The 19986-nt window shown below is 46.6% G+C and overlaps 2 protein-coding genes across 2 annotated transcripts in view; one reads left to right on the top strand and one right to left on the bottom strand.

Annotated features, from left to right (window-relative positions):
• LOC144934494 (uncharacterized) overlaps positions 1–7628 on the bottom strand; it is a 36808-nt gene extending 29180 nt beyond the window's left edge. Inside the window, exons 1-7 of the mRNA XM_078860312.1 lie at positions 7156–7628; positions 6704–6786; positions 6101–6257; positions 5177–5347; positions 4478–4603; positions 3025–3263; positions 1909–1984 (exon numbers count right to left, since the gene is read on the bottom strand). Coding sequence (XP_078716438.1) covers positions 1909–1984; positions 3025–3263; positions 4478–4603; positions 5177–5347; positions 6101–6257; positions 6704–6786; positions 7156–7569 — 1266 coding nt within the window. The 5' untranslated portion in view covers positions 7570–7628. The remainder of the gene's footprint in view (positions 1–1908; positions 1985–3024; positions 3264–4477; positions 4604–5176; positions 5348–6100; positions 6258–6703; positions 6787–7155) is intronic.
• Positions 7629–8044: 416 nt separating this feature from the next.
• On the top strand, positions 8045–19211 carry LOC144934340 (keratin, type II cytoskeletal 8-like). The gene is made up of 9 exons (XM_078860021.1): positions 8045–8502; positions 10473–10681; positions 12078–12138; positions 13475–13570; positions 15321–15485; positions 16132–16257; positions 16691–16911; positions 17931–17971; positions 18384–19211. Exons 1-9 carry the CDS (start codon positions 8203–8205, stop codon positions 18518–18520), a joined length of 1356 nt encoding a protein of 451 aa, XP_078716147.1. The 5' UTR covers positions 8045–8202; the 3' UTR covers positions 18521–19211.
• Positions 19212–19986: the final 775 nt, after the last annotated feature.

Below are 19986 nucleotides of genomic sequence, written 5' to 3'. Positions count from 1 at the left end.
TGCAGCAGGTGGCATTGAAGCGTGGTGTTTAGTGGTGGTCGTATTAGCCTAAGGGTTTTAAGCGTGAAGAGTCGGTCCGTATATGAAAGTATAACATTGGTTCAAATATAATCTAATGATTTTTCCCATCTTGGATGTGGTGTATCTTGTCATATAATGCTGTTTCTTAGTGAAAGTGGTGTATGGGAATGCAGTGGCATGCTCGGCTGATTTTCGTAACCCTTTCAAGGTTACACTTCCCCCAGATAAGGGTTGCACCTTTTACGGCAAACGGGGTTGTTGACTAAGAGTTTATAGTTTAACGATAGGAACAGCAGTAAAATCAACTGAACTTTTTTTTCTGACTGCAGCTAGAAAACTCTGGGCAAATGTTTGATTTGAAAGTTACCGTGTAAGTGATAAATAGTGCCCCTCGCATTTGCAGCAGATACTCGTACAGACGAAATTCAAAAAACAAGCACTCGGGATATTGATCGAGTAATCCACAAATACATTTTCGCCAGCGTGTTATGCCATGGATTATCGGAGGAAAGCGCCACGCAATTGCGTGGCCATGCCACCCGTTCGCATATGCTATGCCATGTTGAATTCGTGCTCGCTAACAACATTTGCTGTACCAGTGTTTCAAGCTAAACGGAGGATCTGTGTGTGTGTGTGTTAGCGCGCTGCGCTATGAAACTGGCGACCCGGGTTCGATTCCCGCTCACGGCTAACACCAGTGACGATTATCTGAACCGGTCCTGGGCCTCCCCTAGGTCGACTCAGCCTTAAATGAGTACCTGGTGCGGTGTGTAAACATCGCCACTGGGGAGACAAAGACGGTCGGGCGTGGTGCTGGCCACCCACCCCCTCGTGTACCGTTCTGGCCTTCATAGGTGCTCGCTAACAGCACTTGCCCCTACAGTCTGTTAAGGCTATACGGGGGATCTTTGTCTTTGTATCTTTGTTAGTTAACATCTCGATGGCGAGATGTTAACTACCTCGCCTGGTATACAGAACATGGGTTCGATACGCGAAACTGAAGCCTGCTGTATATTTGGAGTGTTGTATGTTTTCCCCGTGGTCGCGTGGATTTTTGACTTGGTCCTCCGGTTTTTTTCTCCACATTTAGAGACATGCGTTTAGAGCATTTAGCTCCTATAAATGTATACGCGATAAGCCAAATATGATATACTACTAAAGAAATCAGGTCAGTACACCTATAAACAAACAAAATATCAAATGAAATAAAAATCGCGGTTTGACCCTCTGCAGCTCCACTCGTCACCCTGCTGCATCGCTTTGCTACCTTCAGCCCCATTTGTCTAACTGCATCTCCGCTTGTCTAACTGCAGCCCCATTTGTCGATCTGCAGCTCCGTTTGTCTCCTGGCACAGAGGGACGTGATTCAACAGCAGAAATCAAAGCGTTTCTTCTGTGGAGCCTCGTGCATACAGAGTGACAGGATCGAAGCTGTGTCGCTGAACACTGAGCCCCACCCTAGCCCAGCGAGAATGCGATTTGAGTGCGATTTGTATTAATCTTAAATTATACGAGAGGCAACAAGAGACACCAAATATATTATATATCCTAACTTTATTGTCACATATATGCAAACAGCAATCTTATTTTGTATTAAAACAAGGTGTAATGTTTGTGTCTGTGCACCACACATGCATGCCATATTGGAGAGATAGTCAGCTAAAGGACTACATTTCAGTTTCACAAAGCAAAGGAAAATTATCAATTGGGGGAAGATAAAAAAAAACATCACAGTAGCTATGTAGTGAAGGAGTTGGCCATACATTTAATGAATGCACCGTATAGCATGATGAACAACGCGCTTAATTTTTGTTTATTATTATTCATGCCATGGCCTATGTGATAATATATTTCTATCCACGCTAGGGGGCGCATGCTCCACTTCACTGTTTTCATGTCAACTAAAAATGCTAAATTTAATTTCGTTGTCTTGGCTTGACTGCAATCCAGAGCAGAGGTGTGCCTGCAAAACGAGGAACACAGCAAAACACATCGGTCAAGTTCCTTAATTTAAAACCAGGTGAGAACCAATTGAGACCAACATCCGACTCCAACATGAGGCGTGGCGTAATAGGAAAAAAACATACGATACACATTATATATATTTAAAAAAAGGTCAGAGCAATGTTAATCAATGTTCGACAATTAAGCAATATGAAACAAAACATTCAGTTTGACACATTCAGTCAAAGTTAATCATGCTGGATGAGGGCCTCCCTATGTGGTGGAGATTGTTTGACCATCATTTACTATGCTGGTCACTGCAGGTCCTACAGTTACTTTGCTCCGTTAGCCCATGATTCATATTCCATTTACAAATGTCAAACACAAAAACAGCAAAAACGATTTCTTACACACAAATCCAGCACATATTTGTAAATGTAGCAATCTGCTTTTGTTGACAAATCGATGCAAATTTGCTCTTGTACCTGTTGCATATGCTGCTTCAGTTGGTATGCTTGACGTGGGTAATGGTTGTTGTTGTTGACCCAAAACTAAAAACAAGAGGAGAAACATCATCATCATCATCACTGCTGTAATACGTCTTAACAATTAGAATACATGTAATTACCACTTCAAACGAGAATATATTGTGAATTAGGTTCATAGGTAGTTTTCTAAATATACCACGCATTTTTGCTGAACATGAAATGCCAACTTTTTGCTGAAGTGCATCTTCAAATCTCAAAAGTCTTCATTCATATTTGTCAAGTGAATTGTGAAATTAACAGAAACATACAGGCAGACTTATCACCCACAGTCACGTAACTAAATTATACCTGAATGCAAATTTAAAGTATTTTTTGCTCATCAACTAAGCATGAATTAAACCGGGAAAACCCAAAACATCAGGGCATATAACTACAATTAGAGATCGGAATTAATTTCAGGTTGCATATTCCTTTAAACGGCAATGCATGTTGGATTGTCCGTGTGTTTGCGTGGGTCGTTACGAAGTTGCACGGACTCGAGTACACAACTGCTGTCCCTCCTGCTACTCACTTCCTGCCGCTCACAGAAATCTGACCCTCCTGGTCCAGCAGACTGCTGTAGTAGGCGATCTCCTGCTCCAGACGCATCTTGGCATTGGTCAGCATTTCGTACTCGGACCGCTGCCGTTCCAGGTCCATGTTGACGTCCACCAAGATCTTGTCGAGCACGATCACCATGTCGCGCAGACTCGACACCTCCATTTCGTAGCGAGCCGACATGTCCCCATTGGCATTCTCAAGGCTCTGTTTCTGTACACGGGAAATCAAATGCCGACATGTGTGTGCACACACAAAAAAACACAAACAGACACACACACACAAAATACACAAACAGACACACACACACAGAGAACCTCCGTTTAGCATGAAAGACTGGTAGGGCAAATGTTATTAGCGAGCACGAATTCAAAATGGCACAGCATATGCGAAAGGGTGGCGTGGCCAGTGCCACGCCCAACTGACTTTCTACCCTGAGTGCTGATGTACTCATAGCACAATTGCTACTCGTTGAAGGCCGAGTTGGCCAAGGAGAAGCCAAGGATATGTTCAGATTCCACTTGCCACTGATGTGAAGCAATGGCTAGAATCGAACAAAACAGTAATTTGGTTTGTAGTGCAGTGCACAAACCACAACGAAATCAACATTACTTCTACAGCTTGCCGTGCCAAGTGCTGTGAGTGAGCCAGTCCTTGAGGAACATGGAATATTAAGAACTTCCGTGTCCATGTCATGCGCCTCTTAATCTCAACATCATTTCAATCTATTGCGGCGGTTCCCACCATGTGCTCCGTGTACTCCTGGGACAAGGGGGGGCAACCCCTCCAGCAATGAAAAATGATCGGAGTTGTTAGTAAGTAAGGATCTGTCCCTTGCTTTTTATTCGACACGTGTGCGGCGATGGCGCAGCCATCGATCGAGGGTCGAAATCGAACCGCGTTGTGTGATCGGCATCGCGCTCGCTGAAGGTGTTTGCCTTCAGGGGAGTCGTGTGCTGTATACGCAACTGCGCACAATTCTGAGTCACTTATAACTGCTTTGCCGTTACTTTTTGCCAATTATGGACTCAAGACTATTGTCCTATCATCTCATCGAGTCTCTGGCACGTAATAATATGGTACACCGATTGATTATTAATAAACCCCAATGATCCGATCGAAATTAGGGATTTCGATCGAATCATTGGGGAGCACATGCCACCCCACCCCCCTCCCACTGGTTCCGCCAGTGCCTGGGGGTACATGTAACATTTCTCATGCACACATCAGACGATTGATGCAGCGGCTGTGGTGCCGTGTGGTTCGGTCGAACAGGGTTACGACATGGTGATGCTCTGCGTGTACATGCGAGCTGGGCAAAGGCTTTTTGAGTCCAATACTGGGAAAGCTTGGATAAAGCTGTTGTCTCTGGGTACTTTGGGCTGAGTGCAGGATCTAAACAAGATGTGTGTGCATAATGGAATTGCCTTGGAGCGCATATTCTCCAAATCCAGGAAGAGGGCTTGAGTCGTGCGTCTCAGTTCGCTGAGTTCCACGCGGTATTTCTCCAGCGCCTGCATTTTCTCAGTGACCTTGGTGTTGGTGATGGTAATCTGCGCAGGATAGAGCATACAAGCATACACGCATATGCACATACACGTAAAAAAACTCAAGATAGAATTTACTATATACTCTTTGGTTCTTTCGGTAAAGTCACATAGGTATAAAATGTTGTTTAATTTTATACCTACGTGACTTTACTGAAAGAACCAAAGAGTATGGATTCCTGCAGTCACGAAATCTTCAAATCAAGATATAATTTACTGTATAGCTAATTTCACGTGAGAAGTTAGGTGGGTCAGAGGGTGGCTAGCTGGGTAGCTGGACAGGTGGGTGGGTGGGTGGTTGGGTGGGTGTGTGACTGAGTGGGTGGGTAGGTCAGTGGAATTAGTAGGTGGGTGAGTGGGTGGGTGATTGGGTTGTTGGGTGTGTGAATCCGTAACGCTAAAAAAGCTAACCATGTTCCTGATGGGTTAAAGCAGCAAAACTGTCCATGCAGGGGACAAAAAACATACGTTTCCTTAAGCTATGTAATACAACACATATTCAAAACATGATGTGTCAACGTCAGACGTAGACATTTTTTTTTACTTTAATAATTACCAATAATTGTTTTATATATTTACCGTCTCCAGGTAGCTGCTCTCCACCTGTACCGCATTCTGGCGGCAGAGATCCTCGTACTGCCTGCGGATCTCTGCCAGGGCCTTGTTGAGATCGATGTCTTTAACGCCGCTGTCCACCTCCACAGAGCCGACCTCGAAGCTGGAAATCTCCACCATCAGCTTCTTCACTTCCTGCAGCACCGAGGTCCACACACAGCTTCACAACGATGCCGATGCTAGAGAGAAGTTTGTCATCAGTATCCCACAACGGTACCAACTTGGTTCTGTATCTTGTCTCACATTTATTAAACCGTCATTTACTTAAATTATGCTATTCTGTCACGAGATGAGGAATCCATTTGGAAATCTCACAGGGCGGCGAATTAAAGCGCTGGGGAAAGGACACGCGGAAGGGGTTTTTTCACGAGACTTCACCCCCAAAAAAGTATTCAAGTGTCCTCTTTGTCACTTACGCAGCAGGGAGCGCACACTTTGCATGTATGTTGAAATTATCTCGCACCGTGCGTAGCCAACCGTGCTAATCAGAGGTTCGGGAGAAGGACAGGAAACTGAATATAAAAAAAATAGTTCTAAAGAAATTAGTTTTCTATCAAGATATTTAGTTTTTACTTAGCCACGTTCTCTGTAAACATCAACATATTTAATTCAAAAATAATCACGAGCGACGTTGTGGTGAATATAAATAACAATGTACAAGCAATGTCTCCACATATCCGTCTCCCCGAAAAAAGAAAAGACGTTCAAGTATTTCTGACACGACCCATCGGCCGCATGGCCCTCTGGGAGCGCGTAACCCCAGCAGCATAGCATGTCTATAATGTACCGCTGCAATGTTGTCGTATGCTATGTAGTCGTCTACATAATCATCATGTCATGCTGGATCGCCGGACGAGGTGAACGGACGGGGGTAGCAAGGGGGTGCACCTCGGCATGGGTGTACCGCAGCACGGACAGCTCCTCCTTGAGAGCCTCCACCCGGCTCTCGAGGTTCAGGCGCGACACGTTGGTGTCGTCGATCATCTTGCGGAGAGCTTGGATGTCCGCCTCCACTGCCATTCGGATGGCATGCTCGGTCTCCCACCTGCAAAGAAGCCGGTGTTTGATCGTCATTGTCGTCATCGTCGTCGTCGTCATTGTCCATGATTGATTCACTACCGGACGAAGGCCTCCCCAAGCCGCCATCAATGCCCGCGATGTGACGATCTCACGAGCACCTGGACACCGAGCCGATGTCATTGCTCCATCTCCTGGGCCCGACGTAATCTCGGACGAGGTCCGTTGCTTGGCTGCTATCTCTGTTGTCATTTCTTGACCGCCGACTCTTCTAAAGACGTGGCCTTGCCCAAACCCACTCACTTTTCATAACATCGAAACAATGCCCTATGTATCGAGCGTCATATAAGCGTACGTGGACGTACAAATGTCATGCAATAAAACAAAACATTTAATCTCTTGGTGCAGGTGCGTTGCACTGATAGGGCAGTGTTGCAGGCATTGAAATTCAAGTGAAGGCACACCGCCTCTTACTTCTCATAGTAGTCACTCCGTGCCAGGTCTGTGTTCTGAATCCCCAGCTCCAGCTTCGTGGTGTCCATGGTCAGCGTAAAGATCTGGGGAGCAAGCAGTGCACAGGGCACTTTATTCATTGAAATGTAACTCACTCGCACACGTGTATTACACAAACGTGATTATTTTGCAAAAAATGTATATGATACAAAAATATTGGTATATATTTTTTTTGGAATTAAGACACATCCATGTCCTCTATACAAATGGTTATTCTGTATATCAGTGCATTCTCATGCGCCTGAATAAAACCGCATCCACCCATGACCACCAAAAGCAGATCAACCTCTGCCAACCCTAAGATCCCCGCAACAATCGTGCACAGATGCTCAAAAGCACCCCCACCCCAACCCACCCCAACCCAACCGTAGCCGTGCAGGCGAACAAGCGATCAAGCAAGCAGGCACGCAAACCTCCTCTCGGAGTGCCCTGAAGATGCCATCCCACTTGGCCCAGTCGTGCGGTCCGCCCTTCCTCAGGCTCATGAGCTCGGCGATCTCCAGCTCGATCTTGTTGTTCTCCTGCTCCAGGGTGCGCACGCGTTGCAGGTAGCCCGAGAGGCGGTTGTTGAGACCCTGCATCTCCTCCTTCTCGTTGCCCGCCAGGCCGCTGGTCGACGCCGCCGAGAACGACGATGCCCGGGAGATGCGCGACCCCCGGCCGCCAGCGCCGCCGTAGACGCTCGCCGCGTTCGAGATTTTGACCTCGCGCGAGGACGAAACGACCGAGGTGGCGCGCCGTGGCGGCGGCGGCGGCGATCCACCCCTGCGGTTCCACATGCCGGTGGACACGTTCGTGCTCCGGGACGATCTCACGCTCTGGCTCATGGTGGTGGTGGAGGTTGCTGCTGCTGGTGCAGGAGAACGTCTGGACGCGCTTTCTTACAGCTCGGGTAACTCAACGAGAGTGCGGGGGGTGGCCCACTTGAGCGCTAGTATTTAATGTGTCTGAACCCTGGCCCCCCCCTGCACCCACCCACCCACCCACCACATCGCGGGCCACCAACCCCAAACGCACGCGCCGCCCGGACCCCAAGGGCGTTGGTTGCGTGGGAGGAGGGTTCGTCAAACATTCGAGGTTACTGTTTAACTCGGGTGCAAACATCGATGACTCTCCCGAGTCGTCAATAAATGGTACGTGTTGCGAAAGGTTTGCCCGTTTGTTGAGGAGGAGAGAGAGAGTAAACTCCATCCCACCTTTAATCATTGACAGCACCCACCGCCTCGCCCACGCCCACCCAATAGAACTCCGTGATCGTGTGTAAGGAGGGTGTGTGGGCTGACGGTGATGCAGGTATATATATGTGTGTGTGTGCAATATAGCAGCGCTTTGGGCTTTTGTACCAAGTCGTCTGTGCCGGTCGTAACGTGTGTGCGTGCACACCAAGCCCACCAGAAACAAACTCGGCCCCTTTGTGCGAAGCCAAGCTTATACTCCTTCGGCTCGGTGATCCGTCCAGCATGTCCTACTCCAGCATGATGCAGAGTTCGTCCTCATCCGGGGCTGTCTCTTCGCTCCAGTCCCCGATGGAGCGCATGGGTTTACAGGACCAGCGGAGCCCGTTTGCGATGACGGCGGCGGGAGGGAGCGGAGGAGGCTACTCGTCCACGTCAACCACGACCGTCCAGGGCTCGGCGTACATCTCGTCCGGCATGTCGTCCGGCATCTCGGTCGAGGTGGACAAGCTGCAGCAGGTCCGGCAGATGGAGAAGAATCAACTGATGGGGCTCAACGACCGCTTCGCCAACTACATCCAGAATGTGAGTGGCGCGCGGTTTACAGGAGCTTGTTGCGCGACAACATTGAAAAAGGCTGTTGTGCAGAATTCACTTATAAAGGTTGTTTATCGGATGTTATAGTTAAAAACAAACTTTCCCCTAGGCTCTAATGAGCAATTGGCAATGCTGACGTCCGTTTGTGGTCGGTCAGCCATTCGAGGAAATTCCACGTTCCTATGTTGGAGATAAATCCGTTTGGTAGCACACCTTGCAATGGAGCGCGTTGGAGGGTAAGGGTTGGTGGCTCAACGCGTAGCTGAGGTGCCTGGAAGATGGCATTACGGCAGACTTGGCACACCTACCAATGTAAGCGCCCGGCTGCTGATCGTCTAAAACTGTTTTACTGCGTATGGATTTTCAAAACTAATCATTCCGCTTTCAAAAAAGTTCCAAGGGGGGGAGGAGGGGGAATAACGACGCGTTTTTTTTTGCTTCGAGAAATCAGTATGCGGTAAAAACGTTGAAAAATTGGCAGCCTACCGCCTAAGTGTGCAGGGTTGGCAAATCTTTTACAGCTAAGTGGGTTGGTGAACCAGGCTGCGTGGACCTTTTGAGTGTTATGCCTTCCTAACTGTTGGTAATGTTTTCTGCCGCATGCAAAAGGCTAATTTGAAGGAAAAAAAGGATTTGTTCAAAAATGTATTTGCTGAACCTTGAGACTGAGAGAATTTCCCAGATACTAGAAAGTAAAAAAAATACATAATCACTGATGACTTTCCACCAAGTGATGTAGCTTCACCAGCTCGTGTTCATTCTAGCGAGCACAAAATAGAAACAAGATGTCCCATATAGTCTACACAGACTGATGGGTCAAGTACTGTTAGTGAGCACCTATGAAGACCTACGGCACACGAGGCTGTCTGACAACCACCATCCCCAGCAGCTGATGTATATGCACCGCGCCAGGTGAAAATGCAAGGCTGAGTCTACCTAGGGGAGATCAATCCTTGTTTAACTGGGGAGGCATATAGAATCTCAGAGGAGGCACGACGTAGTGTTAGGCACTTGCAATAAGTTTTGATTTAAAGCTTTCGTGACTGCAGGGATTCATATTCTTGGTTCTTTCGGTAAAGTCACGTAGAAGGGAAATAATAAAATAATAAAAATAACACATAATAAAATACAATTCTCACGACGTTTCGGCCACAACACAAGCAGCCGTCCTCAGCTATGTTCTTCACCTGAGGACAGCTGCTTGTGTTGTGGCCGAAACGTCGTGAGAAATATTTTTTATAATGTTGAATTTTTATTATTTTATTATTTCACTTCCACTTGCAATAAGTTTTGAACGCCAAGGAACGAGTCACGATTCGATCTGCGTTTGTCTATCGTGCGTTCTGCTCTAGCTCTCGCACCTGCGTGTTTTATTATTTTCCACGGTTGGCTACGTATGGTGCGAAAGAAGTTCAACGTACAGTATTCCCTCGTCATTCACCAACTTGCTATCCGCGATTTTTGTTCTCCGCGAATCGCATCTTGAATTTACACGACTGCATCGAGAGAGATAAAGCGATGAGGTAAAGTGATGCAATAATTTGCATGTATTTAATCGCGTATTTTTAGTCAGGCAATTTATATCCGCGAATAGCGAGGGAACACCGTGCAGACCTACAGGAGAGCCTACAACGCCCATTGATTGCCCTATTGTTCTAATTGCATCACGTTGCCTCGCCGCCTCCAACTATTGCAAACAGAATGTTCATCAAATTACTTTAGCAGGGGGGCTGAGCCTTCAGCAGTGGCCGTGGGGGGGGGGGGGGGGGTCGTCCCCCTCCAGTTCCAACACTACAGGGCTGTGGCAAGTCCAGGAGCGGATCAGTTTAACGACAAAGATCAATGTTGGCTTATAAAGTCTGTCGAGGCGGTTGAATGGAGTATTTTAACCAACACGCACATGCACTCTTGGTAACGCGGCATCTCTTGATCGACGTATCCTACGTGAAACCTCCCAGGTGCGCATTCTTGAGAGGAAGAACAAGGAGCTGCAGGTCAGTCTGAAGAGAATGCGCATCCACAGTGGCCAGGACTCGCAGCTGGACAACCTCTGCGCTCAATACGAGGTCCTGCTCAAGCGCCAGATCCAGGCTCTGATAGAAGAGAAGAGGCGCCTGGCAAACGATCAGGAGCAAGCGCACATCAACATGGAGCAAATGAAGATCAAGTAAGTCCATCCGTGCAGACTCACTCTGTAGTGTCGCCAAGCTGTACCTCAGATAGTTTTTGGATGGCCAGGTAGACCTTCTAAGGTCGTCAAATGGTCACAAGACAATTGAGTCAGTACTGTATTTTGCATAGTAAATGGATACAGGATCATCATTTGCCAGTAAAAATATGATAATTGGTTTTTTACCCTTCTATCTGGCAACAAAACTGACACCTTTTTACAAGGAGTCATGTTTGCATAGACCACAATACCTGCAGTCATAATGCAAACAAAAAACATAACTCTGATAATGTGCACTGTCCTTGAAGTTGATTGGTCCACACCCGAGACAGCTTTCCTTAGAGCCTAGTCTCACATGGGTTGGACCAGATGACGCCAAAAGGCGCACTTTTGGCGTCATCTGGTCCAACCCATGTGAGACTAGGCTCTAAGGAAAGCTGTCTCGGGTGTGGACCAATCAACTTCAAGGACAGTGCACATTATCAGAGTTATGTTTTTTGTTTGCATTATGACTGCAGGTATTGTGGTCTATGCAAACATGACTCCTTGTAAAAAGGTGTCAGTTTTGTTGCCAGATAGAAGGGTAAAAAACCAATTATCGGATACAGGATCCTTAACACAAACCTGGAATCATGTCACTACGTATGCATATATACATGTTGAACTTTCACACTGTACATAGCCAACCCTGCTAATCGGAGGTGAAGTTTTCCAGGTATTGTGCATCGTAAATTTACAGAGGGTTAATAATTGTTTTTTTACCCTTCTATCTGGCAACAAAACTGACACCTTTTTTACAAGGAGTCATGTTTGCATAGACCATAGGCCTTTTGGCGTCATCTGGTCCAACCCATGTGAGACTAGGCTCTAATGAAAGCTGTTTCGGGTGTGGACCAATCAACTTCAAGGACAGTGCATATATTATCAGAGTTATGTTTTTTGTTTGCATTATGGCTACAGGTATTGTGGTCAATGCAAACATGACTCCTTGTAAAAAAGGTGTCAGTTTTGTTGCCAGATAGAAGGGTAAAAAAACAATTATCATATTTTTTACTGGCAAATGAGGTTCCAATGGTGTTACTGAGGGTTTTTAATACACACCTGGGATCGCTCCTATGCCTTCATAACGTGCCTACCCCAGGAAGTGTCTAGATTTTACAACATTTTGTCAGTAGGGAATTTCAAAGAGCCGCTAGATATAAGTTACCAATACTGTGGGCCATAGCATACATGTCCCCAGTGATGCTTTGGACAGTACACAGAGAGGCAGCATTTGTCCAATGGCCATTGGTCAGTCCTATGTAAACATAAAATACATAATTGTCATCTTTTACTCGAATAATGGTGCTGCTGTAGGCTAATGCATTGACGTGACTTTAAATTGTCTTTGCAGGTATGAGACTGAGATCCGGGAGCGCTCTCAAATTGAGAATGAATTTGTTGTCCTCAAACAGGTCAGTGCTGCAATGTCATTGGCGATGTTTTCTGTATGACGTTGAGCCATAGTTCTCATCACGAGGTTGTTTTTATTTAAGAAATCTGGTGAGCCAACTAATCCAACTAACGTTCCACTTTGCGGCAGACTAACCCAATCTGGATGATGGCGTGACACAAACGAGTGTGCAAAATAGGGTACGGTCCCAACTCCTTCTTGTATTTCCCACTAGCCAGAGCGTGTGATATCCCGATCTTCTCAGTGGTCCGTTTGGGGTCCGTTTGGATTGTCTTGGGCAGTGGCGGCTCCTGCAAAATCTCTCAGGGGGGGCAAATGTCTGGATGATTGATAAGGATAAGGTCCACCCATGCAATGGATACATTAACAGCTTAAGCATGTAAAGGCAACTTCACTTCTTTAATATTAATGAAAAATAAAGTGACTCTTACAATACATCTTGTTTGTTTCTATACTCACTATTAAAACAAACCACTCAAGTTTCTTTTATTAAAGATTCCACTAGGTGGCGACAAATTATATTGTTGGATGAAACGTGCTTACGTATGATGACGTAAGCACGTATGATGACGTAAGCACGTTAGGGCGAGCCCTCCCGGAAGCCATAGAGAATGCATTGCCGCGCCCCCGTTCGAAAAAAAACATCTTTAAATGTAAGTCTATGGGACCACTCGGGGCGATTCTCAGCTGGAAGGAAATCGCCCAAAAAGAGGCGGTACTCCACAGAACGTAGCATGACGCTGATTGGACTATATCCAGAGGCACAGTGACGGCTAGCGTGACTCTGTGGTTGAATGACATTGGTGGTGCATCGCCCAATCGCCCTAATGAAGAAACCGCCCCTGGTCTTGGGGGTGCTTGGGGGTCAGAGACCAGGGAAGCCAATAGCACTCCCCAGTGAGGCCACAGCCTGGGCTCATGTTACACGCACAGCGGCCTTAAGCTTTCAAATGACACCTCATTGAAATTGGGTGGAGTAGCCCAGCAGAAGCTCTCAGGACAAACGCGCATACACATAAAACAAACGGAATATATAGCTGGAAGTCCACTTACAACTAAATGTTTTTTTCAAGTGAGACCTGGATAATATTTGCCAGTGGTGTACAGTATATCAAAGTAGGCACTTTTGACAGGGCATTTCTAGCATAGTGTACAATACAACAAAATGTGTGTGTGCGGCCTTCTCTTGCCAGCGAGAGCCTTATCAGTAGACTATTGGCTGAGTCTAAAGTCCATGCATGCTCCTACCTTGTCCAGCTCCTGCTGAGTGTGCACTCAGCAAAGATGACTATCCTGATGGTCGTCTCCCTTCTCTCCACACACTGCGTGATGGACAGGAGGCAGACCAGGTGTACATGCAGAAGGTGGAGCTGGAGGCAAGGCTGACTGGTCTGACTGACGACATTGATTTCTACCGCAACGTCTACGAAAGGGTAAATACCGAACACCCCTGCGCTGAGTTTCACCGTCACGCTGGACAGCTGTCCGTCACGGTGGCGAGATGTTAACTACCTTTTCTGGTATGCACAAGGTCATGGGGTCGATCCCGACTTTGATGCCTGTATATTTGGAGTTTGCATGTTCTCCCCGAGGTTTTTCCCTCCGTGTTTAGAAACATGCGTTTCGAGTATTTGACGGCCATACATTTCGATGTGATAAACCACTTCGTCGAGCTATCATTTGTGACTGGGTTGCTCCTGAAAAAAGAGTAATATAGCTCAGTGAGCCTTACCTGCTAAAATCAAAATTTGTTTAGTTTTGTGTTTTTGGGTTGTACGGCATGATGTCCGATAATTTGCTCCAGATGTTGGGATATTTTTCAGCAAGTGCATCAACGAGTTTATAATTAATGGAGAAAATTAATTTCCTGAAGAAACCTCCAGCGGTGCATATGTGAGCGCAACGTCAGATTTCATTCCGAATATCACATGGTGCAACCTATAAATACACGGCAGAGTAAACACTAAATACTCATAGCAACATCCACAACTTTAACAATGAGAGCTGTCATTCGTCGTGCATAGTGCAGAGTGCCAAATGAAATATCCACCACGTCAGCTTTAGTCGGGGTTAAAAAGTGCTACCTAAGTAAGAAGAAAAGTCTTGACAATTTAAGTGTAACAATAATATATCATTTCATATTTGAAATTAAGTAAATTTTTTTATGAGAAGAGCGCTTAATATTTATTCCACATGTCTACGTCAGGGTGCCAAACCATAGACCACAGGGGATTATCGTGAGCACTGTCGACAACCAACATGCATTGTGCATTACGACCCAGTTTACATTAATCAATCTGCAGTTAATCATTCTGATAATTGCTCTCTTACTCTACGAAAGCTATACTCACCTGCAAACAATATATATTAGTAATAGCAATCATAATAATACTAATCTTTATTTGCCCAGGAAAGCCTCATTGAGTATTAAGACTGTCATTTTCTGGGATATTTGTCGAGTTCCATAAATTAGTTGTTTGACGTGGTGGGAAAATGGAAATGTTGGACAAGATCAGATACATGGGTTGGTGGCAACACTCAAAGCTCCGTACGGATGAATTCAATATTTCATTCTTGTACCGCTAAGTTACGGCTGCCCCGCACGCATCTGTGCTTTTTCTCATTTGACCACTGGGATGATAAAGTAGGTAAAACAAATAACGATTGGGGCACATTCCAAACAAAGGTCACGAAGGATGTAGACTCACTGGACAGTTGTGCTTGGGTGCCCAGTCCACTAAGGCCAGGCTGCTGCTGCTGCCACCAGAGCATGGACGGAGTTTGGGGGGGCAGGGGGGGGTAACGCTGGTCCTAAACTGGGCAATTTTATTAATTTATTTTCAGTAGTTTACAATTAAGATAAATAAATAATATGCGCCTGTGATTCCTGAAGCTAGGGACAAAGCGAACCCCTGCTACCCCCCAAATATAGAAGTTAAACTCCACCTATGTATCAGAGCCAGACTTCAGGGGTATTGGGGTAGCCTGGCACAAGCACCGTGGCGATGTCACCGTGAGTGGTGAATTGCGGCCGTTGTTGTTGAAAATAAATGGGATGGAGGAGGAGGAAGTGGGGGGTCATTTTTGCTCTGGGGGGGGGGGGGGGTGGTTGTGGTGAGGATACCGGAATTTGTTCCTGGCTGCCGCTGCAATGACGAGGGTGCCCGTGCGGTGTGCGTGCAGGAGATCCGCGAGCTGGAGGCGCGCATGGTGAAGGTGGACATCGTGGTGGAGGTGGACTCCTCACCGGGGCTTGATCTGGACGCGTACCTGGCCGAGGTGCGCGAGCAGTACATGAAGCAGGCGGTGCGCATCCGCGAGGAGCTCAAGATCTCGTTCGAGACCAAGGTAACGTGCCGCTTGAACCACAATGGCGATAACAGATAACGAACTTTATTTATACAGAAAATGCCTAGCAAGAGTCTCAACGCTGGGAATTCGACATTGGCGTGCCGGGGACCAATCTCTCCGGAGGATGATCATGTTTGAGAACCCACAAAAATAGTACTAATTGTGACGTCTTTCTGAAAATTCTGTAAACAAAAAATGCATGCATCCATATCCACACTTTTGGTGTTTAACATAACTTGCTTTACCCCTCTTCAGTTATCCTCAACATAATACGGTAGCATTATAGTTGATTGAAAAAGCCTCTGTAGAATTTGTCATGTTTGATTTCAAATAAAATGTGTTACCTAAGTGCCACCTAGAGGGGTATGACGCTATAGCGGTGAGTGCAGAAGGTGGACACGGTCACCCCACGATGGACAAATATTAACCGGCGTCCTCACGAATTGAGTTAGTTCAGTTTTGTCATTTAACAAAAAAAAAGAATTGCAACGACATGCGTGGAGATTTCTACAACCGGATACCAGAAAAAACATTCCGGCGCAGCATGACCACGTGAAAGGGGGCAAAACAAAGGGGTATATAGACCGTTGTCGGTTTGATTACAAAAATAACTCACGTTTCATTTTGTAAATGTGCGACCCAGCTGGACGCGAACAGGTCCAACGAGGTCAAGATCAACGATGACATGAGACTGGTGACCGTTGAGATCAGCGAGGTGCGTCGGAACATGCAGCGCTACAAAGCAGAACTGGAGGCTCTCAAGCAACAGGTGTGTATTGTGTCGCGGGGTCTTGCCTGTTGGGCCTCTGCGTGCGTTCTTATTATTGTGCTGCTAGAAAATGGCATCGTTTTTGTTTGTTTGTTTGTGTGTCCTGGCCCCCATTATGTAAAGTAGGGGGGGGGTTGGAGCAGCGGCGCACTGTTTGGGGTGCTGCGCCGTGAACTCTCAAACTACCACGAGTTCCGTTGTGAGCCACGGCTGTGATGTCTCTTTTGTATTTGTGGGTCGGGCATTGCGTCGTTATGGTCTGTTCTGGATGACCACGGTCGCACACTACTGGAGAGTTTTACATTTTCTATTTGTGCATCAGGCTATTCACATCCACTGCCATGGTTCGTCCAGTGGATGCAGTTTAGGGTTGACCATGAGCTTGATAATGATCGATGGCGGCGATGATGATTGTTGTGTTGTCGTGGCACAGTGTTTGGCACTGGAGAGGGCCATTGCTCTTGCTGAGGAAAAGGGCAAAGACACCATAAGGCAACTCACGGAGAAGAGGCAGCTGCTGGAGGTGACCATCATGGAGCAGAGGAGCAAGCTCACCGGCCATCACCGCAGCTACCAGGAGCTCATGAATGTCAAGTTGGCCCTTGACATGGAGATCATCGCTTACCGCAAGCTCCTGGAGGGCGAGGAGGGCAGGTAGCTGCTTCCAAATGGGCTGGCCATCACACCGAGTTGGAGATTGTCATGCTAACCCAGCAATTCAAGAACTGCGAGGTGGCCAGGCCACGGTGGTGCTGTTATGGATTATTGAATATATGTGTGCGGCGCTTTAAGAGTTACCCACTAAGCGTTTGTGGCTTTTCTCTGGGTTAATCTGGTTTCCTCCCACCATCCAAACATCAGAAATGCAGCAATTGGTCAATCTGTCCAATGCAGGATAAATCCTCAGAAAGAGTCGAATGACTCATTGAGCTTTCCTTGGGTTAACAAAGAGCATTGTAACTATAGTAATACAAATGTTGATCTACAACCACAGAGCTGAATTGTTATTTTCCTCTGCTCTGGTTTCACGATGTTATTGCTCGATATTGAATGTTGTGTATGGCCAAGGAGAGAGAGAAGTGCTGCCAAGAGGCATGGGAGGAAACAGGATGATGCAGTGGGTTGGGAAGTTAATAGGAGGGAAACAAATAACGAATGTACAGTAAATACCATGCAAATGCTGTGTTTACCAAGGCATTCAGCATGTGCATTGGTCCTCTATAATACATAATAAGTACGGGGTTGTTAGCTGAACTATTTGGGAACAGAATAAACTAACAGATGTTGATGTTGCCCCTGCAATAATATATCGACTCATGTACATCTCATATTAGATAATGGCTGCGGTTCATATATTGCGATGATAGGGAGTAATCTTCTCACTGAGATTGCTTAAGTGGCCATCAATAATTTGGGCACTTAGTTCCAGTTGTTAGTGCGCGCTGTGGACGGGTGTCTCTCAGGTGTCCCGTCCTCACGGCAGCCCTCGCCCACTGTGCATCTCCCCATGATTCGCAAACCATCGTCAGGGTTGTGTGTGTGCAACTTTGTGGTCGCTTGGATTGGAAATATCGGCGGTGGCAGAAAACCGCTCCATCAGGGGGTTGCGAGGACTGGAGTTTGAACGATGATGCCTGCTTTGCATCAAAATAATCTTCGGCTTTTGTTTTCAGGATCACCACTACCAGGATTGGACCGACTGCCTCAGAATACAGTGAGTTAACACCACCCATCGTGCACATTTTTGTTTGCTTGTAAATTAATCAATCTTCATTTATTTTATTTTATTTTCCTAGAAAATAACATCTCGACATCACTTACAGAAAATTTTCATATAAATGATAATAAAACGGTTCAGATATTTGCCGGTCCTGGGCCTCCCCTAGGTCGACTCAGCCGCAAATGAGTACCTGGTGCGGTGTGTAAACATCGCCACTGGGGAGACAAAGGCGGCTGGGCGTGGTGCTTGCCACCCACCTCCTTGTGTGCCGTGCCGGCCTTCATAGGTGCTCGCGAACAGCACTTGCCCCTGCAGTCTGTTTAGGCAATACGGGGGATTTTTGTCTTTGTTGCGTGTACTCTGTGCACACGTGCATCTAATCCGTGGTACGTATCTGTGTGTCTAGGTCCGTCGCCGTCTCCACTTGAGACCAAACCGCAGTTTCAAGGGTACGCCTCGCAGCAGGTGCTGATCAAGCAGATCGAGACACTGGATGGAAGGGTGGTGTCAGAGAGTCAAGACATGCAGGTTATGCGCAAGTGATCTCGACCACTGCCGGCAGGTGGCCCTGCAGTTCAAGTGGCAGCTTGAGTGTGGTTTTTGGCCATGCGACTTGATTTAGTTGGTGGTGTTACTCCTCCCCGCCCCCATCGTGAGTGCTAATAAAAATGATCCTGGCGGTGCAGAGCCACATTTATTCCTGTATGCAACGAATGTACGACGCAGTCCTCCTCTCTTGGGTAAATGTCTGTCCTGCGCTTATGGAGGCGGCAGTCTGCACAAGTGTATTTCCATTCTGCATTCCTGATGACACTCCACAAGCCCCGTTCACTGTTTACCAATCAAAGTAGGGCATAAAACACGCGTGCGTTCATGAAAATGTGTTTGTGGAATGCCGGCAGAAATGGTGTGGGAATATTGGAATTTTAAGATCACTGTTCTGCTGCACATGGGCCTCACATCCATGGTAACACACCAAGTACTCAAAATGTATACAACATAACACTGTCACGTGGTGCACATGTTAGATACTCATTGCTTAAACGATACTGCAGACTGCATATACCACCTTTCAATTAATGTCGCAAAATAGAGTAGTGATTGTTATAAAAAAAAAATCGTGCGTTTAAAAATATATGAATTAGAATGTCTATGAGTGGTTTAATTTCAGAAAATGCTTTGTAGGGTTGATATCTGTCCCAAGTTGAGCCGAATCAGCATGAATGCGTCTTGGGTGGCATGATTATAGAAGCATCAAAAGCGTGCATGAAATAAAGATTACGCATGAATTAAGTGTTGAGTAGGTGTGTGTGTGTGTTACTGTGTTATAATCACTCTTTAATTCCATCAAAAATGTAACACGCAAGCGCCACACCTATTGCCATCATTAGGGGAAAGAACGGGAATCCGATCTCCGACCCCCAGTAACAGGTTTGCAGATTTGCTGAGCATTTCCGTGAAGTCCTGGGGGAGGAAAAATCCCTCAGCCAGAAAACAACGTGGGACAAAGTGGGGATGACCCTGCCGAGGCAGGGTGCCATCTGTTGAGGAAATACTGAAGGCGATCCAGAGCCTGAGACCAGGAAAGGCACCGGGCAGAGATGATCTCCCAAGCGAAATACTGAGGGAGGGTGGCATGCTGAGGAGAGGCTTGCGGAGCCCCAATCTGGTTTCAGGAAAGGGTGGTCCTACACAGATGCCATATTTTCTGTCCGTCTGCTACAGCAGAGGTGTAGGGAATTCCAACAAGACCTACATCTCTGCTTTATTGACCTGGTCAAGGCCTATGATACCATCAGTAGGCCTGGGCTCTGGGTTGTTCTTCGTGCTTTCGGAGTCCCTGACCCTCTGTTCACGATCATTAAGGACCTTCATGATAGTGAGCAGACCCGGGTAAAACTACGTGGCCGGGAGTCGGAGCCATTCCCTGTACACTTTGGGGTGCGGCAGGGATGTCCTCTGGCTTCCACATTATTTAACATATATTTTGACCACGTAGTTCGTAAAGC

The sequence above is a fragment of the Lampetra fluviatilis genome, chromosome 10 (assembly GCF_964198595.1).
Source record: "Lampetra fluviatilis chromosome 10, kcLamFluv1.1, whole genome shotgun sequence".
Classification (NCBI taxonomy): Eukaryota; Metazoa; Chordata; class Hyperoartia; order Petromyzontiformes; family Petromyzontidae; genus Lampetra; species Lampetra fluviatilis.
Note: the sequence above shows the minus strand (reverse complement) of the source record. Positions and strands in the feature narration are given on the sequence as shown.